The sequence below is a fragment of the Leuciscus leuciscus genome (genome assembly GCF_965113295.1).
Source record: "Leuciscus leuciscus genome assembly, chromosome: 11".
Lineage (NCBI taxonomy): Eukaryota > Metazoa > Chordata > Actinopteri > Cypriniformes > Leuciscidae > Leuciscus > Leuciscus leuciscus.
The window spans coordinates 31174780-31200282 of NC_138735.1; the positions used below are offsets into that span (position 1 = coordinate 31174780).

The 25503-nt window shown below is 36.4% G+C and overlaps 2 protein-coding genes across 2 annotated transcripts in view; one reads left to right on the top strand and one right to left on the bottom strand.

The window, feature by feature from the left end:
- The first annotated feature begins 1074 nt into the window (after positions 1-1074).
- LOC309509237 (receptor-type tyrosine-protein phosphatase H) lies at positions 1075-14195 on the top strand. The gene is made up of 11 exons (XM_082183853.1): positions 1075-1194; positions 1293-1388; positions 4488-5642; positions 8327-8611; positions 9963-10226; positions 10711-11010; positions 12284-12535; positions 12653-12919; positions 13101-13198; positions 13510-13607; positions 13702-14195. Exons 2-10 carry the CDS (start codon positions 1358-1360, stop codon positions 13582-13584), a joined length of 2727 nt encoding a protein of 908 aa, XP_082039979.1. The 5' UTR covers positions 1075-1194; positions 1293-1357; the 3' UTR covers positions 13585-13607; positions 13702-14195.
- Positions 14196-16967: 2772 nt separating this feature from the next.
- Positions 16968-25503, bottom strand: part of gfod1 (glucose-fructose oxidoreductase domain containing 1) — a 28079-nt gene continuing 19543 nt past the window's right edge. The window contains exon 2 of the mRNA XM_082183490.1: positions 16968-21957. Within this exon, the coding sequence (XP_082039616.1) occupies positions 21035-21957 (923 nt within the window). The 3' untranslated portion in view covers positions 16968-21034. The remainder of the gene's footprint in view (positions 21958-25503) is intronic.

Here is a 25503-nt window from a genome sequence, read left to right on the forward strand (position 1 = left end):
ATTGTTAAAAGCGCTATATAAATGAAGGTGACTTGACTTGATTTGACCACAGTAATTTATTGTAAAATATACTCTTTAATCCTGTAAATGCCTGGCAAATTGTTACAGTGTAGATAATGTTGATGGTTTATTGAATGTTTCATTTGAATGGACATTGAGACATATTTTGACATCAACTTGCATCATACAAACCTTACCAATGGTGAAAATCAACAAAAAATTCAGATAAACTAAAATTCAGATGAACATCACAAAACAAGCGCAAACATAAAAGCAAATAGTTCGAATTGCAACCAGAAAGCAACCAGAATGCATTGCTGCATGAAGCTTTTTGTTGGCTGTCACCGTTGTTGAGATTCATATGCTGATTGTTAATGTCTGAATGGTACAGGATAATTTATGTACAATGTGTTTTTAAACTCCATTATTAATAAAACTGCTGAATTTGCTGAAAATGCTACAGTATCACAGTGTTGGCAATGCAAAGTTTAAATATAATATTAGCACACACAACACTAATAATCAGTGGATGGATTTCAGATTACTCAGGCCACTTCATGATGACTACATCACTATCTATAGTCACCTGCAAATATATATTATAAACGTTGTAACAGCAGCCAAAAAAGACAAAAATAAGGGTCAAGAGCCCAACTAAAGCAAACACTAATCACTATCAATTAATTCTCAATAAGAACTTTTGTAGACGTATGACAGAATAAGGTCAAACTGGTTAGTAATAAGTGAAGCTGGTAATGCTGAGTTGTTTAATCCTCCTCTGCTGAGATTATGAGAGATTGAATGCTTTTTATCTTCAGTTGATTTAATCTCTGGTGGCTGGAAGTCAGGTGTAGTTCTTGTGTTTCTGCTTATCACTTTTTCTGTTCTTGTTGTTTGTCTTTCCTTCAGTGATTCTGCTTGTTAACAGCAGATGTTCATCACTAATGCTCAATCATCACTATGGTCTTGATTGGTCTTGGTCTTAGTCTTGGTCTTGGAGTTCTGGTCTTAAAAACACCTCTGACATTGTCACACGTTTCAGCTGAGTCCAGCTATTTGCTAATACAGGCTCAATGGAAATATTGAGGTTGTTTATGCAAAGTCACTGTGTGAATAGGTTGTTGTTAGAGTTCAGACTGTAGAGCTCAGAATCAGATCAGGACGATCGGTGGACAGGAGAGTTTTGCTGACCGAGTGAGTCAACGGTGTATCTTAATCTGAAGAGTCTAGTTTGTCTTTCTGGCTCCTTTCAGGTTGTTCAATTGATGACGCTGTTTTCATTCCTCAAAAAGGTGTTGAACATTTCCCGTCCTGACCTGAGATTGACATCCAGCGAATCGTGAGAAGCAGATGTGAGATGAAGACACTGTGGCTGACACTTCTCCTGAGTAAGTCTGTAAACTGACAGAAGTTTTTACTTAACCCTATATTTGCTTAGAGGACACACACATACACTACAGGTCAAAATTGTGGATAATTCAGATAAATATATATATTAAAAAAAAGGCTTACCAAGGCTTTTAAAACTATAAATTGTGAAACATTTTTCCATTGTTAATATCTTTTAAAATGGAATTTATTACTGTGATAAAAGCTGAATTTTCAGCTTCATTACTCCAGTCTTCAGTGTCACATGATCCTTCAGTAATCATTATAATATGATGATTTGCTGCTCAAGAAACTCTTCTGATTATTATCAATGTTGAAAACAGTCGTGCTGCTTCAAAATTTGGAATGTAGCAGCACAAGTCTTCTTTCAAAAACATTAACAAAATATTAATTATTCCAAAGTTTTGACCGGTTGTGTATGTATAACACTTTTTTTGCTGTATTTAAATATCAAAATGATGTATTGCATGTTTCTAAAGACTTTTGCAAGGTTCCAAGTACATTTATTAATTTACAATTATGTTGGACAGTTGTGCAACAGTTCCTCTTTGTATCCACTTTCATATTTTGCATTTACAACCTCAAAAGCTTCCTGGAAAAACTCCCTGGTTGCCTAAAGTTTGCATAACCAAGCCTAAATTATGAGCAATATTCCTTATATTTGCATTGTTTTCACAGTAGCATGCATAAATGGTGAAACATTAACAGTTTTGAAAGCTTGAAATGTGCTTTGTTGCAACTGTCTAATGCCATACCCTCTGATGCTCTTCAGTCACTTTTGACAAAAAAAAAAAAAAAACTTTAGATTTTTAAACAAAATGTACTGTATGTCAACACTGTAAAAATGAATAGGCTATATCTACTCAATAAAATTGTGGCAACAGATTACAAGCAATATTATTAATTAAATTTAACAAATTAGAATTGAGTAATAATTAATCAAATTAATTCCTTAAAAGTTAACCATTTAAAATGAGTAAAATGTACCAGAAAAAAATTTTTAAACGAAAAATATCTGAATGACAGACGTCAAAGATGATTTAAGAACTCTTAATTTTTTATTGCCAACATTGAAGACACCTGCTGTTAACAAGCAGAATCACTGAAGGAGAAAACCGTAATTCTAAGTCACCATTATGGTGATGAGTGTTTGTTTTAGTTGGGCTCTTGACTCTTAAATCGTTAACTTTAGACTTTGTTTGGCTGCTGTGTCTGGGTTATAACAGCCAGATGAACAAATCTGATGGTATTGGTTGTGTTTTAACATAGTCATTATTTCACAATCATTTAGTTAGGTTTACTTTATTAATTATAGCAGCACTGTCCTTGTTCAGCATAATATTTTTAACTTTTACAATGTAATCCAAAGTGTAATTAAAAGTTTCTCATATACAAAAAAACTTTGTTTTATTTGTTTAGTTTTTAGACACACAGAGATCAAGAATCAGCCTGTGATTCTCAACAATGGTGACAATTATAAAGCATATTGCAGTGCATTCTGGGTGCCATCAATCAAAACTCATTAATGGCTCCCATCATGCATTGCTGCATAAATAAATAATGAGCTTATGATTAGAGGTGATATGTTTGTCACCATTGCTGAGATTCATACGATAATTCTTGATGTCTGTGTGTGCCTACATAAAAAATAAAAAATAATTGATTTTTATTTTTATTTTTATTGATTTGATCATTTGTATTCCATTGTAAAAGTTACAAATATTATGCTGTACAAGGACAGTGCTGCTATTATTAATAAAGTAAACCTAACTCAGAAATTGGGCTGCATACGAGTTCAGTGATTCAGGTCAAATGATTGTGAAATAATGATTATGTTAAAACACAACCAATACCATCAGATCACCTTTTCTGTTTGTTCATCTGGCTGTTATAACTCAGGCACAGCAGCCAAACAAAATCTAAAGTTAATGATTTAAGGGTCAAGAGCCCAACCTAAACAAACACTCATCACCATAATGGTGACTTAAAATGATAGTTTTCTCCTTCAGTGATTCTGCTTGTTTACATCAGGTGTCTTCAATGTTGGCAATAAAAAATGAAGAGTTTTTAATTCATCTTTGACGTCTGTCTGTTATTCAGATATTTTTGTTTAAAAAAAAATATTGTAAATTATACTCATTTTAAATGGTTAACTTTTAAGGAATTAATTTGATTAATTATTACTCAATTCTAATTAGTTAAATTTTATTAATAATATTGCTTGTAATCTGTTGCCACAATTTTATTCAGTAGATATAGCGTATTCATTTTTACAGTGAATATGATATGACACTTTGTGATTTTTGCTATGCAAACACAATTGTGACATTATTTGAAAAGGTTAAACGGTCTTAAAAAAATATTCACACTTGTACTCCTAATGGTCACAAATAGGCACCATAGAAATAAATGGGAAATATATGAAAATATAGTGAATTTTAGAGGGGTACAATCTACAAATCAGCTGCAATGCAGGGGGAAAAAGCACACATTAATGAAGGGGTTAATTGAAAAAATATTAGACAAAATGTATGGGTTAATTAATTGTATTTAAAAAATTGTGTAAACATGTATCATAATTATTGCATTAAAATTACTTAGCATCGTTTTTGTGGATCCGTGTGTATGGGGATCGTTTTGACAATGTTGTTGTCATGTAAACATGTCCCAAATTTAGTTTATATTTTAGTTCATCATTTAGTACGTTACCATCATGTGGAAACACTGTCCACAATTGAATCAACCAAAGAGTTTTTTTGAGTATAGCTAACAATAACACAAACAAACATTTTAAATATAGTTTTTTTTTACATGTTAAGTGTTACCGACCAAAAGATGGTTCTAGTTACATCCATGGTATTTCTATAAAGGTTGTTTTTTATATTAAAGCAATTTACATACATGCACCAGATTACATGAATTCTCGTCAATGGCGGGGGAAAGTTAAAAAGTTACTTTTGAGGTGTTCAGACACTTTTGACTGGGAGGAGTTTGAGTGTGATCCCAAACTGAGGAGCACCAGAGGGTTCAGAGAAGCATTATTTTTGAGGTTTTATGCAAATGTTATGACAGCTTGTTTATCAATTGATTACATTCAGGCTCAGTCATATGGGCAGAGGAGGATTATTTTTTTATTTCCCCCGATGCCACATGGAATGAGAACGGACTCGATCAGTACAGTACCACATTGAGTGGGACCGGACTCCATCTGTCCAATACCACATGGAATGGGACCGGACTCGATCAGTCCAATACCACATTGAATGACACCGGACCCAATCAGTATAATACCACATGGGACGAGGCCAGGAACCACTGTCAGGCCTGTTTCAAAGAGCTGGCCACCATCACCAGTAGAAATGTCCACCTCATCGTGCAGAACCTCTCTTTGGACTACTGGACTGGGCTCCGCAGGAGCTTCAATGGCACCATCCCATGGTCCAGATGGTCCAATGGGGATCCTGTTACATATCAGAATTGGTACCCTGGTCATCCTCTGCCAAATAAAGTTAAGAAAATGATTCCTAGATGTTTTTCAACTACACAAAGTCCACTGAGCACCACAATAACTGCTACGACGTCTACTCCAGTGACCACAACACAAACCTCAACAGAAACCTCAACACAAACCTCAACACAAACCTCAACACAAACCTCAACACAAACCTCAACACAAACCTCAACACAAACCTCAACACAAACCTCAACACAAACCTCAACACAAACCCCAACACAAACCTCAACAGTAACTTCTCCGGCAACCTCTACACAGAATTTCACTAACAACACATATTCGTGTTCTGCTCTTAATGACATCCTTGAATGCTTCAATGAGACAGATATGACATTTGATGAGCTTGAACGTAAAGTGCAAGAGTACTTTGGGTTCACCCCTAAGACCACAACTTATAGCACCACCCTGAATCCCACAACTCAAAGCACCACCCCGAATCCCACAACCCAAAGCACCACCCCGAATCCCACAACACACAGCACCACCCCGAATACCACAACGCAAAGCACCACCCCGAATGCCACAACATTTAGCACCATCTTTACAACAACTGATTCTGGGACAATGAACACCACGATAAATAGCACCACGACAGAGAGCACCACAACCAGCAACTGCATCTTCGAACCCGAGCCAGATCCTGAAGTGTACATCGAGGATGCTTGTGTGGTCCTGCTCAGCTTTGGCATGTGGAAGGAAAAAAATTGCAACGAAACTCTACCCTTCATCTGTTATGATGGTAAGGACTTTGTTTTAGGCCCTGTTTACACCTGGTATAAAGATGCGTTTTAGTCGATCGGATCTCAAGACGAGGGAGACGCATTCCTGTTTACACCTGGGGCCCTATCTTGCACCCAGCGCAATTGACTTTGTACGCCGACGCATGTATCATTCCTATTTTTCCCTTGACAGACGCACGTCGGTAAATTAGGGAATGAACTTGCGCTCCCGGGGGGCGGTTCAGCAAAAAGAGGAGGCGTGTTCCGGCGCAAACGTTCCCTGGTGCTATTTTGCAGTTTCAGAAAAAAATTCCGCCACTGACGCGTTTTCAGATGCTATTTTAAGGGCGCATGCTTGGCCATAATGTAGCGTGTGCACAACGCACATACACTTTGCTTATCTCATCTACACACAGACGCAGCAGTTGCCATTTTTGCAAACCATACATTATTACAAGGAAAAATATTACCACACGAGGGAAATCATTGTGGTGTCCATGAAGATGTGATAAAATAGGCATGAATCTAGCTTACACATTTACCCAAATTATTATACGCCTGTTTAACCGAAGCTAATTTGGTGGGTTTCTCCCATCCTCAATGTCACTTCTCTGTGTTTTACGGCCCTGACGAGAACGTCTGTCTCCTCGGCTGTGAACCGCTCCTGGCGCGCGTCTGGCAAATCCGCTGTTATAATAGCAAGCCGCCATGGAACAAGCGCGCCTGCTCTTAAAGGGAATGTGAGATGGCGCTCTGATTGGTTTATTTCACGTTACGCCCAAACCACACCTATGAGTAATGAAACTACTTCAGACCAACACATTTTAGATTTGCGTCGGGCGCAAGAGTCATTTATCCCGCCGGTATAATAGCAACACCGCCCGAGATCCACCCACAAAGTTACTTGCGTTTCGCGTTTGATACTTGCGTTTCAGATCGTTAAAATAGGGCCCCTGGTGTTTAAATCTGTCTCTTTTGTCCACTTTCAACCACTTCTGTCCTGATTTCTTCAAGGGGAGGGTCTATCGGCCGGTAAATGTGTGGCCTTTTTCAGATATTTTGATCTAATGGACGAAATGAGCTCACACAATTTAAATATGAATGCGCATGATGACGGAAACGCACGGCATCAGCTTTAGTTTCTGCTGAGTGTGTGTTAGAAAACAGGAATGGTGAGAGAACATTGTACTTGGTACATTTTTCCCCTTTAAACCAAACTTGGGTCTTCAGCCTACAGTTTAAATTCCGTCTGGCTTGCACACTTCCCATAATGTTTACACATTAGATCAGTAGACGGAGAGAAGACGGTCTTTTGTGGCGGTTCGAACGCATTTGATCACATGAGCGTTCACACTACGAAAGCAGTCCGGTCGAATGTGTTTTACGCGACCTCTGGAAGTGTTTGAAAGTGGACAAGCTCATAACATTTTAGACATCATTTACACCTGTATTAGTATGTGAATGTGAATGAATGAGGCATTTATACAACGCTTTCATATGTACTGTACACCCAAAGCGTCGTCCACTTGTGATCAGATCAACAAAAACACATCTTAATACCAGGTGTAAACAGGGCATTAGAGCACAGCATCATATTATTAGATTTATATTGTTGATGCTCTTACTCTCTTAAAATAAAGGTCCCAAAAGGGGGTTTTCATGGTGATGCCACAGAGCAGGGGTTCCCAAACTTTTCCAGTCCAGGACCCGCCTAGACAAGTATAAGCTAATCCATCTCAAGACCTGCCAAAATATGACAGAAGATAATAATTATATTTTAATTATAAGCACAACTACAAGATTTCAATACTAATCAATGTAATAAATTCTTCATTTACAGACATTAAAGAGTATGTCAAATATGTACATAAAAAATGTAAACAGCACAGGGATTGGAGTGAATGAGTTTCTTCTCATTATTAAGCCGCTTAATAATGAACCGAAGACCCTGAAAACGTCGTCATGCACTTCACTTTGAAACACACCACGCATATATTTATATAATTAATCACAGCCTTTGCCATTCAGAAAAATCGCACTAAGCAATATCGTGATTATTTAATGTTGATATATCGTGTAGACTTGCGCGACCCACAATTTTAAAACCCTTAAAAAAACATTTTGAAAGTTTAAGAACTTTTTGAAAATCTGAGAAACCTTTATCGACTAAAAGGAAAGGTTTCATGGATGTTAAATGTTCTTCGTGGAACCAATAATGCCAATAAAGCAACAAGTATCTATATAGAACCTTAAAGGCTTCTGTTAGGCTCTTGAATGTATAGAAACTTTTAGAAAGTATTTAGTTTAAAAAAATGTTTTTGTTTAAATTCATTTTATGAATTAAAACGCTTGTAAACACGTTATCACTAGAAAAAATCATTTCATATGCAAGACATTTCTCCTTATAATCATTTTTTGGCATAAAGTGTTCTTTAAAATTTAGTCTAGAAACCAAGGGTTTTATATAAAACCTTTTTTTTTTTTAAAGACTGACACTTAAAAATAAAATATTGGTTCTATATTTGCATCGATGGTTCCATGAAGAACCATGGAACCTTTTCATTGCACAAAAGGTTTGTTGGATTATTAAAATGACAAAAAATGGTTATTCTATGGCATCAAACCTCCTTTGGTAACCTTTTATTTTAAGAGTGCAGACAACTTGTACATTTCTGCTGACATTGTTGCACTTATCTGTCCGTAGTCCGCTTTTTTGGGCAAATAGACATTTCCAATGTGACCACACATGAGGGCAATCTGAGCTGGAGTAGTCCACCTGGGAACATCACTCACTACAGAGTGGAAATCACTGGGAACTGGAGTAATCCACCTGGGAACATCACTGGGAACCAGACAAAACAGACATCCAATGAGACTGAACTGTATAAACAACTACAGGGTCTGACTCCAGGAAATCTGTACAAGGTTCAGGTGTTTCCAGTGAAATGTGGCAGGGATCTCAATCCACAGCTCATCTCCTTCTACACCAGTGAGTAGACTCAGACTTCAGTGTGCACAAGCTTTCAAAGTAGAGCACAATAATGTACAGTCAATCACCATGAGTTTATGTTGTGATAATAACCAGCTGACTGTACATTATCTCGCTTATTACACGGCTACTCGCACAATAAATAATTGCATGGACATGACATATTGTTTTAAGTTTAAATTGTTTTATAATTATACTTGCAATCATCAAGAAAATAAGTCCATTACAACATACAAAACAATCAAGTAATATTAAAGGGGTCATGAACTGGCTTTTAAAAAAATTTTTATATTATTGTCTGAGGTCAACTTATGACATTCGCTTGGTTTTTACATTCAAAAACATCAAAATGAATAAGTAATAGGCTATTTTCTACCCTGGTTTTGAGCCTTGCTCCTGAAACGCTCGGTTTTATGGGCGTTCCGCATTGAAGACTTGGAAGTAAACGCCCACTGCTATGATTGGATAACAGTTTTGCATATTATAATGAGTTTCATGTAATGCGTGAATCGGTGGGTGGGGCTAAACTGGCAGTGTTGAAGTAGGCGTTAATCTTCTTCTGCGGAGGCGGGGTTTGATACCCTTTGACCTCATAGATCCCCCACTTTGAAGAACCTGTCGTTCGCTGAGCCTGGTGTTAATAAAAGCTTTTATTGGACTAACAAGGAAGTTTTCAGTTCTGAAACTTACAGGATATTATTATAGTATGATGACCTCTTATATGTCAAAAGCTCAAGGAAAATTTGATTTCTCAGTTCATCACCCCTTTAATACTCAAATCCTTTTGGTATTTTCACCATAATAACTGCAAGATGGTTTGTTTGTAAAATTGTCCAATCAGAATCAAGTATTCCAGACAGCCGTATAATAAGGTGCAAATTGTATGACTGTTATAATCTGGCTACTTTTTACTTATACTTATTTAAAGTGCCCCTATTATGCTGGTTTAATTTTGTTTCGGAGCCTCCTACAATAGGTTTACATGCATAAAGTAGATGTTGTTTGTGGCCAGCCAATGAAAACCATTATGCAAATTAATTCCAAACCTCATGCAGGAAGTAAGACTAGAATCAGCGACGACTCGTTTCAGACATTTCAGAATTGCTTCTTTCTTTTGGGAGACAATAATCTTTGAAACATTGCAGACCTTTTACATTCACAAAGCTCTATTACACACTACATGATAATAGGTAATATCCGAAAAAGCATGAAAGGGGCACTTTAACACATCTGAATATCATTCTGTAGACCTGTGTAGTGGCTTGTTTTTAATCAACACATTTAACAAATATCAGTTTCTTCATTTTCAACATGGTGACTAATGAGTGAATGAATGCTGTTCCTCTTTCAGAGCCGTCTGCTGTTCAATATCTGACAGTAGTGAATGTGACAACTGTTAGTGTCAGCCTCAACTGGAGTAAACCAGAAGGAGACTGTGACTTCTATTTAGTACATGTCACAAACATGTCGGGTTATTCAATAAAAAATAAAAAATGTGAAAGTGAAGAATGCAATATTACAGGTCTAACTCCAGGAAGCGAGTATGAGTTCACAGTTACAGCTATAGTGAATGAGACTACCGAAGGTGTGCCAGCGAACGTTTCCGATTACACCAGTAAGTGCAGAACGATTCATGCTTCTCTGTATCATGAAATAACATCCTTAGCTATGTTTCCAGCTGCAAATTTAACTTTATTATGTGCAAAATTAGAATGGTGCATAAAACATTTGCAAATTTGCCATTTTAGAATAGTTGAGTTGACCATTTACCCAGTCAGATTCTCTTTTGAGTTGTGTGTTGTGCATTGCAGATTTATTCAGTAAATGTGTTAGCATCTTTCTTTTAATTAGATATTAGAAGCTCATTAATGTTTTTAATGAGCATTTTTTTTAAATGCACATCTTGCCATTTCCGCCAAGCCTTTTTTTTATGTGATAACCTAAAATTTGCATAAAACAGGTGGATGAAAACATAGCTATTGTCAAAGTAACAAGCATTCCTGTGACCAGAGCTTTTCTAAAGCAGTGCAACGAATGATGTTGACTAAAGCTTCATGTTTTTGCTAGACTAACTGCTTTTTTTAATATTTATTTTTCAGAACCTTCAGTTGTCTTAAACTTAACGTCAGCAAACAATGACAGCACAGTCATAACAGCCAAATGGAAACCGCCTATTGGTAAACATTCAGGTTACAGATATTGTCTCTACAAAAGCAGTGACTGTACCAACTGCAAATCTGCAACAAACTGCAACAATACAACAGACTGGACTATTACAACAAACGAAACAATACGAGTGGAGAATAAAACAGATGGCACTATGTATTGCCTGTGTGTGGCAGCACTGACAAATAATAACAACCTATCTGGAGAAATGGTTGTAATCCCAGCATACACAAGTGAGTCTTTACATTCAAGGCATTTCATATCATGCATATCAATTATAATAAACACTAATGCTAAGCTCATTAGTTAAAGTTGAATGTGAGTTGACTGTCAAACAACTATGGAAACTATTTCCACTATGGAATAAAAATGTAAAAAGAAATTTAAATTTTTATCTCACAATTCAGAATTTGTTTATTTTTATCGCAATTGAAGTTTGGACTTATAACTCACAAGTGGGGGTTTTAATCTCACACTTCTGAGGGGAAAGAAAAATGAGAATTGTTAGATATAAACTAACAATTTCAAAAGGTAGTTGCAACTTTCATTTCACAATTCTGACTTTATTTCTCACAATTGCAAGTTTATATCCTGCAATTCAGTTTTTATAACTCGCATTTGGGATATTAAATTAAAAAAGCAAATTGCGATTTTTTTTTTCCAGAATTGTGAGACAAACAGTCGCAATTACCTTTTTTTTTAATTTTGAGTTAATATCTCGCAGTTTTGATTTTTTTCTTGCAATTTTGAGTTTATATCTCACACTATAAACTCAGAATTTTTTCAGGAATATACCAAAACGTATTTGAAATACATTTATTTTATGTCAAGTATACTACAAATACATTTACATATTTATGTACTTAATATAAATACCCTGCAGTTGTACTTTTAGCGAACTAAATTGGTATACTTTAAGTCTGTTAAATTGGAACAACTAATTTTGTACTGAATGCACTTTAGTTTTCCAGAAATGTAGTATATTTGATTGTGCTAAAGTGGAATATTGCAAGAATACTTTAGGGACACTTTAAATATCTTGCATTTAAAGATTGATATTATACAAAGATCACACAATCATTACTAACAGTAATATTTAAACAGATTTTAGACTAAATATTAATAAATGTGTGGAGAAGTACTCCAAAAAAGTTGAATAATAATATTTATAGTCGTCTTATTTAAGTCTTTTATTAAGTCTCAAGCGATATTTCAGTAAATATGTTAAAGGATTTGTAGTATACTTAGAATGAAATAAATGTATTTTAAATATAACATTTTGGTATAGGTTTTTATTTTATTTATTTTTCACTGGTTTGCAAGCAAAAAAAAAAAGTCTGAATTGTGAAACAAAACAAAACATTTTTATTTATTTATTCTGTCACTGAAAGAACCTTCCATAAACAGCCAAAGGAATTTTTAGAAGTGAAAAATATCTGCTTAGATTTTGTTCATGCCTGCATTACATTTCCTAAACTACCCGTTTCTTCTCTTTTTTTCATGCAGTTCCGAAAACCGTAAGCCTGTCTTTGGATGCCAGCAACACAACCATGACCGCCAGCTGGACAATAGACGGGAACTTTGAAAATTTCAGTGTGACGATACAAGGACTAACTGACAATCTAAATCAAAATCACATTACTAAAGACTTAAATTACACTTTCACAGGCCTGAAGCCAGGAGTTCTGTACAAAGTTTCAGTTATCACTCTTAATGGTCATCTGTCAAGTTCACCTGCTTTGGAGACAAAATACACCAGTGAGTAATTATTACATTGCAATTACTATTTTTCAGACTATTTATCGCTTGATGCAAATTACTGTAGTCATCAGCTTGTCCTTTCAGCTGTATAACATCTCACAAATCAATTCACAGAACCTACTAAGCCCGGGCCGGCAACGGCCACCTCTGACAAAACCAGCATATATCTAACCTGGGGAGCTCCAGAAGGTTCAAAGGGGGCCGTGATGAACTATACCGTGACATCTGCCTCTGCTTTTTGGAAGGAATTTAATACAACTTTTACAAACTTTACACACATCAACTTTCCTGGTTTAAATTCAGGAACAAGATATAATTTTAATGTCAGTGTTGTGGCGGGCAATTTGACAAGTGATCCAGTCACTGCTCATGCAGACACAGGTAAAGAGACGACATTTTGTTTATTTATGAAGCAACCGTTCGGCTTTGTTATTGATGTCTATTGTGTTTCATGATTATAATATTCTAACATGTTATTAAAATAATGTGCTTTGTTGAGCTGAGAGTATTTTTGCAGACAGATTGCATATTTCTTGATGTTTACAACTATGTTTATTTCCAGAGCCTGAGAAGGAGACACTGATCCTCACAATGTTGTGTTCCTCTCAAACGCTACTTCTTTGTGAAAATAGTACAACTCAGAAGGAACTTTTCAAGGAGGTGAAGAGTTTCTCAATGACTGTCAATTCTTTGACAAAGCAACTTTACAGTAACATAATTATCATGGAAGTAATGTACACAAGACATAAAGAAATACATGATCAGATTAATTTAGATTAATGTTTTGCATTTGCACTATTGTATTTAAAATACATTTGCACTATTGATTAGAAAAGATTAAACCTTGTATCTTGAAGGCTCATTTAAAAAAAGAATTTAAAAACAACATTTAAAAACAACTTAACGCAAATTACTAAAATCAGCTGGAAAAATCAAGTGAAATCAACTAAAATGTCCATTCTGTCTTTCAGCTGAAAAATACATTTTCAAAAAGATTTAATGACGATGTCTACTGGAAGCTGAACTGGGTGGAGAGGTCACCTTGATCCATCCTTAAAGCAAAAACTAGGTTTGTAAAAACAGCTGGATATCCAACCAGTCACATCATTCATATTTCTTAACAAGATTACAAATTATATTTAACTCTGACTCTTATTTCACAGAAACGGTGTCCTTTGAATCCCTATGACGTGCTCATATATATAGGCTTACTGTTGGCAACATGTTTTTACATTACATAACAATTTCAACTGTTTTTGTATGCTATACAAGATTTAACTCAGTTTAATATAATTTAAGTTGAAATGGCTTGTGCAGCCAATTTGAATATGCTTAAAAACTCAAGCCAGCGACTGGACGTAAGTTTTCAAGTTGACAAGTTTTGTGTTTTAGTGTGCAGTGCAAATCTGATCTTCTTTCTCTTGTTGTGCATTAGCAGACTAGCTTTTACACTATTACACTATTACACTATTTGTAATATACAATGGCAGGTTTATTAGACATCTAGATTTGCTTGTGGGGAAATGTTTGGGTCCTTGTGAGCAACACAGTTTATAAATCATACTTGTTTTTTGTTGTTGTTGTTGTTTTTGAAAATGTAAAAATGCAGAAAGATTGTGTTAAGGGTTAGGGAATAGAATATATGGTTTGTATGGTAAGTAAATCATTATGTCTATGGAAATACTCCTTAAAACATTAAAACCCAGCGTGTATTTATGTGTGTGTGTGTGTTGGTTTAAGGGTGTGGGATGGTGAAGAGCTCGTCTTTATCTTCTTCAAAGATGTTCTCTGGCGTTTGGGCCTATTTTATTTAATTTTTTTCTTGTCACAAAATGCAGACATACACTGTGAATGTGGTGTGATGATATTTGCTATAGTTGAGAGAGCTATATATCATTCTTCTAACATTTACACATTTTTGTTTTGTTAAAGACATTTGCTAGCTTCATGTGAATTACAGTTTTAATTGTCATGATGGATTATTGTAAACTATTTTGGATTTTTTTGGGGGATTGGTTTCATTATAAATAAAGCTATTATTACACATGGGTTTATTCACTTCATTACGTAATACAACCATAAGTTCTCAGTATAATTACTTTCTTTCAGACTTTTGATATTCACTCACATCTCCAACCATAATCTCCCTAATAATACACACTGCAAAAAGGGATTTTTTTTACTCTGTTTTTGTCTTGTTTCCCAACAAACATTCTTAAAAAAAAGAGAAACATTTACTTAAAAAGCAAAATGACTTAATATCTTAAGTTTTGTTTTTACTGGGGAAATAAAATCTGCCAGTTGTGTCAGAAAAACTATCTGTTTTTTCCTCTGAATTAAGTTTTTTTTTTTTTTTTTTTACGCTGGCATATTTTTTTTTTTTCTTGAGTTAAGGATAGACCTTAAACATTTTATTAACTAAATCAAAACTGTTGCCATTGTGTAATAAAAGTCCTGTATGTTTGGGCGATTTTAAACTGTTTTACAGAAGTAATTAAAAAAATATAAAAATAGTTTTGAGCAATTCTATATCGTAAAGTAATGTCAATGCTGAATTCATTCCCAAACCAACACATATAAAACTAGTGAGGACCAAGAAACATCCTCCTTACATCTTGATGTGTACACGTCTCATATCTGGTGCAACATTATCTGCCATAATTTGAATATGACTAATACACTGGAAAGCAGAATGTTGTCACCATCACAAATCACGCTGTAATACAACACTTCCATCTTGTGGTCTGTTGCCGTAATGCCATGAGTAAACATTGACAGAATACTCAACATTGTTACAGTACATATAACATCCACATTGGTAATGTATCCACCAATGCCACTATTCCACTGTTTTCACTCGTCTTTTTTAAATCCAGCACAATCTAGTTTGTAGAACCTGAAGTAGGCTACTTGGGTAATTTGAATTATTAAGATGACATTAAAAATGCATTGCTGGATCCTTAACATCTTTAATAGGGGAGTCTCATGTAGAGTCATTAAAGGGTAACTCTCGCCAAAATGCAACCTAGGGTCTTTTATAATCCACCCGAGGCGAACTCAACTGTAGCTGTGTTCGCCGGCATTTTGTCAGTCAAAAATAGTCAATCTCCGAATGCGAATGAACGGACTCTGATTTTTAGTATTGATTCTTATATGATGATTCTTTTTCAAATACAAGGTCAATATTGATTTTCACTAACGACAAAACAACAAATTATCCGTGAATTTATATGGAACTAAGCTTTAGGAGCTTTCCATCTTTACTCTCCTCCCTGTTACGTTGCATTCGGAGATCGATTATTTTTGACTGTCAAAATGCCGGCGGACGGAAACAACAACAGCTACTGTGAGTTGTTCAAAATCTTTCTTTTTAGTAAACTCTGTGTACACAAACACTGTTCTCAATGCTGGAGTTCATGTGTAGAGCCTCTGGTGATACTTCCAGCACAGTTTCATGTTGTGTCGAGCCTTCTTAGTGTTTTAAAAATAGCGATTTTTGATGCTATCATAGTCTTGGCCCTAGTGCTCCCATTCAACAGGAAATCTGACCGAAAACGAAAATACTGTGGCGTTTCCATTCTAATTATGCTTTTAAACGAAAGTTTGCCTCGGGTAGATTAACAAAAAGACCCTAGGTTGCATTTTTGGCGAGAGTTACGCTTTAAAATCTCACTCCAGACAGGAAAGCAAATGTGGAAATCCTGGTTTATTCCAGAGAAAGAACATCATCAGACCTTCTTCCAGACTTTCTGAACGACATCATATTGGAGGATTTGGCTTTCCTTTACATGTACAAAAACAGTGCAGCGATAGCTCAAACACAGTGTTAAGAGAGTTAATGGCCTTTCAGACAGCAGGCCTATATTCTCTACAACCGATAAATATGCATCTGTCACTTCAAAATACAAGCGTTCACGATAAACATATAGTAGGTCTACTCAAAAACATCCATAAAGCATTGAAACGGACAGTATTTCTTTAACATTTGGCCAGTAACAGCCCTGCAGACGAGCAGCATTTGCAAACTAATCATTCATGGTCTTTTGCCACCGATAACTGATATAGATTCATTAATTATAGCAATTGGGAATACAATACATTTTGTTACTCAATATTCACCTGAAATGCACTAATGACAGTCATCTCATGGTGGTTTCTAGGCATTTGAATAAGACTTGAGGACTATACTTTGGTATGTATAAGACTTTAGCAAATGTCAGCCATTAACATGAATTTGCATGTCAGAATATGTTGATTTCATGCATAAAGCAACATTGCAACAGCTTTGGAGATGGTAAATGTCCAGGAGACTTCATGTAGAAGCACAAACGTAAGAAACCATAGGGATTAGCAGGGCATTAAACATTCAAAACTAATAGTCATTGTGCACTGAATGCATGTGAAGAGAGAAAGTAACAGAGCCAGACCGTTTTACTGCTGAATCCTTTCTTTAATGGTCTCCATCACACACATTGTGGACGAGGATACAGTAGATATTCACATACACAGAACGAGCCATATCTTACATTGAAACGTTTCCAGTTGTAACATGTTTTTTTCTCACAGGTTGAAGTTTGCAGTTGAAGTATCGTTGAGTTTTGTTCAGACACGGGCGAGTTCAGGCATACAGTAATCACGTTTGACTCCAGTTCGTCCACGTTAAATCTGGGATAAACAGTTCTGATGATGAGCAAGCGTTCCCCTCACGTCTCCTCAACATCACTGAAGAAACACTGAATTAGGAGTCTCGGAGAATCACAGACTTTTAGATGTTTATCAGTCAGTGAAGCAACCACAATAATAATAGTATAAGGAATCTTCTGGGTTCAATGCAAGTCTTAAACTTTGTCGGAAGTCATTTCATTCAACTTAAAGGAAGAGTTCAGCCCAAAATTAACATTCCAAACCTGAAATATTTTATGATGTTAGACCACAAATGCTGTCGACAGAGCTTAACTTACACTGATCCCAGATCATTCCATCATGCCATTAAGACGATGGAGAAAGCTCCTCTATGTGTCTTTAAAAATTTGTAAAAATCAAGCCCTATTTTTATTGCCGCCTTTATGTCTCGCATCATTATTAGAAAAATCATCTCTGAGGTGTGAAGCCCATTTCTGCCACATAAGAATAATCATGCTTTGGTAAATTATAATGATCACTCACAATTCAAAATGATTTAAATGCAAAAGTAATTATGATATGAAGTCAAAATTGACAAAAAGTCATAATTATGACAAGTTGAAATTGACAAAAATATATATATTTTTTGTCACAACTAACTTTCAAATTCAACTTCTTTCATAATCATGACTGTATTTTTCTTAATTTAGACTTTTTGTGACTTAGTATGTCATAATTATGATTTACCAAAGCATGTTTATTTCTTATGTGGTGTAAATGTGGCTTCCATACAGTGTTATCTTATGCTCTGTTCATTTCGTGTCATAACTATCATAATTACGAGATGACAACTCTTGAGAGCTTTTTACCTCCTCGGACTCAATTATTAATGGACTAAATTATTCACGTCCATGGTGACATTCATATAGCCAAAATGGATCCATGTGCGGCTTTGATGTTGATCACATCATCACAACATGAATTTTAAAGTACATGCCAAAATATGCGCCTTTTTTTAACGTATTTATGCAGAATATTTCAGCAGTTTGTGTTTTGGTTTATGTAAATGTGATCTGCCTTCTCATAAATTAAACTGAATACTGATCAAGTATGTCATAATTCTCACTCAACATTTTGTCAATTTATGGCTCTTTAAAGAATTTAGTAGTCATTTTGCTAGCTTTATTGACATGCTGCTTTTGAGTAAGTTGGCCTGAGAGAGATTAATATTAAATATGTCCACCAGAGATGATTTTTCCTTGAAGAAACATTTGCATTAGCTTGATCGAGTCTTCCAGTAGAGCGGGACGAATCAGGATTGGGAATGCACACGCGAAGGCCTCGATTTCCTGTCTCACAATAAACACACTTCCAGATTCGATATGAAACATTCAGGATAAAAAATAAATAGCATCCATAAACTACACAGAGCATGTTTCCAGTAACGCACAGCATGTCGAATACAGCAGTTGCACAGTGATGGACCGCAGTCGGCGCACGTCCTCAGCGCATGCATCAAAGCAGCAAAGAAACATTCTGTACGTTAATCATCATTTCATATTCATAACAGTTTTATCCGCATCTCCAGCCACATACACACTGCAAAGGTTCAGGAGCGACAACTGCATTTAAACCCTAAACTAGAGATGCATTATTGAAAATGACCATTACAGGCATTAATTTCTTCAGACTGAAAGATCTCTAGCACCTTTAGCATGTCTGAAAGATATTTTGGTTTATAATATTTCAGGCTTAAAATTATTGACTATGCATTATCTAGCCCTCGAGAAAGTGCAACGGTCTGAAGCAGCCGTCCTCAACTGGTGGATTGCAATCGGAAATTAATGGGATAAAAACAAGTCAAATGGGCTTATCAACTTTTAAAATGAAGGAGAAATGCATCATCCGTCCAATCAAACTCTACATTATAAGAGTCATTCACTGATACACTATTCAGTCAAATTCATCTGTCTTTTGGTAGAAAAGAATCAAATTAGAGCCAGATGATATTAGATACAGGTTTGTCTAACACCTCAATAACTTTGCATATATTTGAGTCTAAACAGTTCATGATAATATTAATTTATTATGTATTAATATTCTAAACATTACTGATCAAAAAGGATCATGTGACACTGAAGACTGGAGTAATGATGCTGAAAACTCAGCTTTGATCACAGAATATAAATTACATTTTACTATATATTAAAGTAGAAAATGGTTATTTTAAATTGTAATATTTTTTCACAATATGTTTGATTTTTCTGTATTTTTGATCAAATGAATGCAGCCTCGGTGAGAAGAAGAGCGTAATTTATCACATTTTTGACTGACATTATTTCAGTGTTTGATTTTTGCTTAATTTGCGGGTCATGTGATGTAAAATCTGGATCCTAAAGCAAAACCAGCTGAGAACCACTGACTGTGGATGTGACGCCCTCCTGTTCAGATCTGACCAAAACTGGTTTACAACTCAAAACCTTTCAGACTTACAGCAATAATGATCAAGATACCACACGAACATTGGCATTATAAATATTCACATCTGAAACATCTGACAGTCTTTGTGTTGTGTCCAGATCCGCGAATCCTGTTGTTTACGGTCGGTCAGTGGAGATGTCATGCATTTGCAGTCATTGAGTCCATGTGCACATTGAACACACTCACGCTAGCATGCAAACACGTGCTGACAGACGCCGGATGACCTTGTCTGAGGTTGCACTTACACCAATAAACAATGTTTAAAAAAAAATCGGTACCTTCAAACCGAAGTCAGACTGTAAAGCAAAAGTGCATGTTTGTTTTTTGCACTCTCCGTCGCAGGAACAACGGCATTTCAGCATTTGTTTTTCTCCCGACAGCAGGTTTTATTGCATACTTGACCAGCGTTTACAGTCCCAGAAGCCCAAACGCATGTTTCCTCCAGTTGCACGTACTCAAGGTGAAGTTTCCCAGTATTCCCAGAATCCAGCCTGTCTAAAGGCCTGTTCACACCAACACCGATGATTTTCACATGCAATCTGTCTGTTCAGACCAATGCATAAAAACAGGCTGAACGAAATGCAGTTTCACTCAGTGACAGTAGGTGGCACTTTTAGAAAAGCAGAAATACTTTATATACTTTAGCAGAAATACTTTTTTACTTTGCAGTTCAAACAGGGAGATGAAGATTTGCTGCAAAGATTTGATGCAAAATTGCGAGATGTAAACTAAGAATTCCGAGAAACGTGTCAAAATTATGAAATTTTATATTTTCTATGATAAAATTTCATAATTTTGACGTTTCTTGTAATTCTACGTTTACATCTCGCAATTTTGCATCAAATCTTTGCAGCAAATCTTCATCTCCCTGTGAACAGGCTTTAACTCGTCATGTTTAGACTTGTACCGGATGTGGGCCGACTCTATGTTGCTGTCTAGGTATGATCTCAAATCTTTTAATTAATTCGATATGCAGTTCTAAAAACACATGCAATTAAAAAGAAATATGCAAACAAACATTGGGTATAATTATTATTTTTTTAAACGTAAATGTGGTTAACACTTTATTTTACAGTGTCCTTTGTTACATACAGTATGTTACATGTACTTACCATAGTAATAACAGTAAACTATGCATAATTACATGCAACTAACTCTCAACCAACTCTAACCCTACCCTAACCCTATAGTAAGTACATGTTATTAATTAATATTAAATGTATAATTACACTGTAACAACGACACCTTAAAGTAAAGTGTAACCAAGCACTGCATTGGTCTGAACAGTCGCATTAACAGTTAGTTACAGTGAACAGCGCTTTAACTCGCGACTCCAGCAATCGAAGATATTTGGGACTATAATCCAGTTAGCATGCTTGATCCGCATTAGCATTAGCAGTAGAGCGACATCCGGCTGCGTCTCATGGCTTCGCTGATCAGATACGCAGGGCTGACCTCGGGCTCTTCCGTCATCACCTCGATGTTCTGCCACTCTCCGCACTGATTCGACTTCTTGATCGTGTCTACGACGCACAGCGCGTACAAACAGTCCTCGAACGTCGCCGCCATCGTGAGCGGTCGGCCGTCCCACGTGCGCCGGTCGTCCTGCTCCTGAAACGCCTGGCGTACGGCCTGAACCATGCAGATGGTGCCGGTGAGATACGGAGACGGGATGTCCCGGAAAGCCTTGTCAGGCAGGGACGCGTTTTCTATCTGCGTTTTGTCCTTGAGAAGAAGCTCCTGTCCACATTCTCCGTCGTTCTTCTGCCCGTACAGATCCGTCCCGCTAACCCTCAGCCTCCCCGCCGTTCCCACGACCACCACCTCCTGCCGAAACTCTCCGGGGACGTTGAAGTTGAGCGTGACCGTGCAGCACGCGCCTCCTTCCAGGACCATCTGGAAGGTGCAGAAGTCGTCGCTGGTGATCTGGCGGATTCCTCGGATGTGGTCGGTCTGCTTGACGAAGGTCTTGAGGAAGCCGTGCACCTTGGCCGCGCGCTGGCCGGTCAGAAACGTGAGCAGGTCGATGATGTAACTGCCCACCGAGTGCAGTCCTCCGCCCCCCATCAGGTCGTCGCAGCTCCAGTTGTACTTCTTCCCGAGGAGGCTTCCGGAGTGAACCTGCGCCTCGCACACCAGGAGTTCTCCCGCGTACCCCTCCTCCAGGAGCTCCTTCATGCGCACGAATGCCGGGAGGAACCGCAGCACGTTTCCCATGATGCTCAGCAGCTTCGGGTAATACTGGGCCGCTGACATCATGCGGAAGGCGTCCAGCGGGGTCGCCGTCCGGTCACAGATCACATTTTTACCGATACCTGGAAGAGGAAAATGAGAGAGAGAACGTTAGACGTGGGGAGGATACGGGACCCTGGACCACAAAACCAGTCACATGGGGCAATTTTTTGGGAAATTGAGATTTATATATAATCTGAAAGCTGAACAAATAAGCTTTCCATGGATGTATGGTTTGTTAGTATAGGACAATATTTGGTCGAGATACAACTATTGAAAATCTGGAATCTGAGGGAGCAAAAAAATCGAAACATTGAGAAAATCTCCTTTAAAGTTGTTCATTTATGTGCACGATTTTGCACATTCACTCACAGAAATACATGTTTTACATATTTACGGTAGGAAACGTACAAAATATCTTCATGGAACATGATCTTTACTTAATATCCTAATGATTTTTGGCATAAAAGAAAAATCGATAATTTTGACCCATACACTGTATAGTTGGCTATTGCCACAGAGATACCCGTGTGACTTATGACTGGTGACGTGATCCAGGGTCACATATTACAACACACTCACCTAAAATACATCAAATTAATTAGAGATTAGAGACATAAAAAAGACATTAGGGAATTTCTAATCTCGTCTGTAAAACATTGTTGGAGATAAAAGATTATTGGAGTGTGTTTTATATTTGTGAGATTTACTAGCGATTTCTGAGTGAAAATTGTTTCGTTAGACGTGAAGATGATATTAAAACAAAATCACCTAAAATACATCAAATTAACTACCATAGAGATTAGAGACATACGATTAGTTTATTTATATTGCACATTTCATACAGTTTATGGTAATTCAAAGTGCTTTACACAGAAAGGAATTAAAATAATCACACAATAAAAGCAAGGAAAGTTTAAACAGTTATAAAACTGAGTAAAAAGATGATATATAAACTTCTCATCTGGCAAAACACTGTTGTATCATATTTTTCACAGCTCCCAATTTTCATAAAAAGACATTAGGGAATTTCTGATCTCATCTGTAAAAAAAAAAAATATTGGAGATAAAAGATTATTGGAGTTTTATTTGTGAAATTTACTTGCAATTTCATAAAGTCAATTATGTTTACACTTTACTTTTTTTACTAATGTAACACTTTATTTGACAGTGTCCTTGTTACATATGTTACATATAGTTACCATAGTAATAACAGTACATTATGCATAATTACATGCAGTTAACCCTCAACCAAACCTTAACCATAACCCTACATGTAGTTAATTAATATTACTCAGTACTTAATATATAATTACACTGTAACAATGACACCTTATAATAAAGGGTTACACTTTATTTTAAGGTGTCATTGTTACAGTGTAATTATATATTTAAGTACTGAGTAATATTAAGCAACTACATGTACTTACTATAGGGTTAGGGTAGGATTAGGGTTTGGTTGAGGGTTATTTGCATGTAATTATGCATAATTTACTGTTATTACTATGGTAACTACATGTAACATATGTAACAAAGACACTGTCAAATAAAGTGTTACCAAATAACGTTTAACTCTTTATTGTAAGGTGTCCGTGTTTCAGTGTAATTATACAATTATGTACTAAGCAATAGTAATTAACTTCATGTACTTACTATATAATTAGGGTTAAGGTTTGGTTTAGGGTTAGTTGCATGTAACTATGAACAATTGACTGTTATTACTATAGTAACTACATGTAAAATGTGTAACGGACACTGTAAAATAAACTGTTCTTAAATATTAATGTTTTTTTTTTCAGTATAAATTAAAATGGATTTTTTTTTTATGTGTGTGGAATATTAAACCGCTCTAGTTAAAGGTTTGCTTTGAGTTCAGTTCCTCTAAACACCAGCAGAGGGCAAACTTTACCACATATTCATTTCACTGTGATGCCAGACTGGGTTCAGAACAATGAAATATGTCTTACTGGGATGTTCGAGTATTTCGGATCGTACTATGAGTCGATTATATCAACAAAAAAGACCACTTTCGTTTACTCCAGTTAATAATGAATACAAATGTATACAAATGAATGCAAAAACAAAGTCTCTTCTGCTCACCAAGGCTGCATTTGAAGAAAATTTGAATTAAAGCTGAGTTTATAGCATCATTACTCCAGTCTTCAGTGTCACATGATCCTTATCATTCTAATACAGGATTTTTTGATGAATAGAAAGTTCATTTATTTGAAATAGAATCTTTTGTAACATTATAAATGCCACTTTTGATCAATTTACTGCATCCTTGCTTCATAAACATATTCATTTCTTACATCATTTAATTCTCACATCATAATGACCCTTTTTTAGAATGTTAGATTTACACACATTCTTGTTTTAGGTTTTATATCCGTGATATAAGATTAACTAATAAAAACACATATTCTTAAAGCTGAGATAAATGAGCATCAAGTGTCGCGCTCAGAGACGTTCCTCATCCAGTGAAACAGAAGAGATGAACCGAACTGAGCGATAGCTAACGCTAGCATGCTAATCTCACATTACTGACAGAGCGAGTCAGAACATTAATCCAGCTGACCCATTTATAGAAATACAGTGAAGAGAAGATACATCTGTGCTGGTTCAGATACACTCACTGTCTGTGTACTCTCTCAAACACACTCCTGCTCTTATTGTCAACGACTCTCTGAGTTATTCCACAGAGTAAACGTGTCTTCGTCACCTTCCATTAAAAAATTACTTGCTTTTCAGATGATGTCATCAGAGAGAGAGAGAGAGAGAGATGATGATAGAGAGAGAGAGAGAGAGAGAGAGTGAGAGATGATAGAGAGAGATGATGAGCGAGAGAGAGAGAGAGAGATGATGAGAGAGAGAGAGAAAGAGAGAGAGAGAGTGAGATGATAGAGAGAGAGAGAAAGAGATGATGAGAGAGAGAGCGAGAGATGATGAGAGAGAGAAAGAGAGAGATGATAGAGAGAGAGAGAGAGAGAGAGAGAGAGATGATGATAGATTATGAGAGAGAGAGAGAGAGAGAGATGATGAGAGAGAGAGAGATGATGAGAGAAAGATGATGAGAGAGAGAGATGATGAGAGATTATGAGAGAGAGAGAGAGCGAGAGAGAGACTTTGACTTTGACAGGGATGCAGAGAGAGAGCGAGAGAGAGACTTTGACTTTTGACTTTGAGAGAGAGAGAGAGAGAGAGAGAGAGAGAGAGAGATGATGATGAGAGAGAGAGAGAGAGAGACTTTGACTTTGACAGGGATGCAGAGAGAGAGCGAGAGAGAGACTTTGACTTTTGACTTTGAAAGAGAGAGAGATGATGAGAGAGAGAGATGATGAGAGAGAGAGATGATGAGAGAGAGAGATGATGAGAGAGAGAGATGATGAGAGAGAGAGATTCATTAGTGTAAGGACACTAAGGCTTTGCAATTTCTTCCTCTCTAGGGAACAAACCATCAATAATCCACATAGTACCTGCACACACACACACACACACACACACACACACACACACACACACACACACACACACACACACACACACACACACACACACACACACACACACACACACACACACACACACACACTGCATCTTGTGTCATTATCCTCTCAGTCCACAATTAT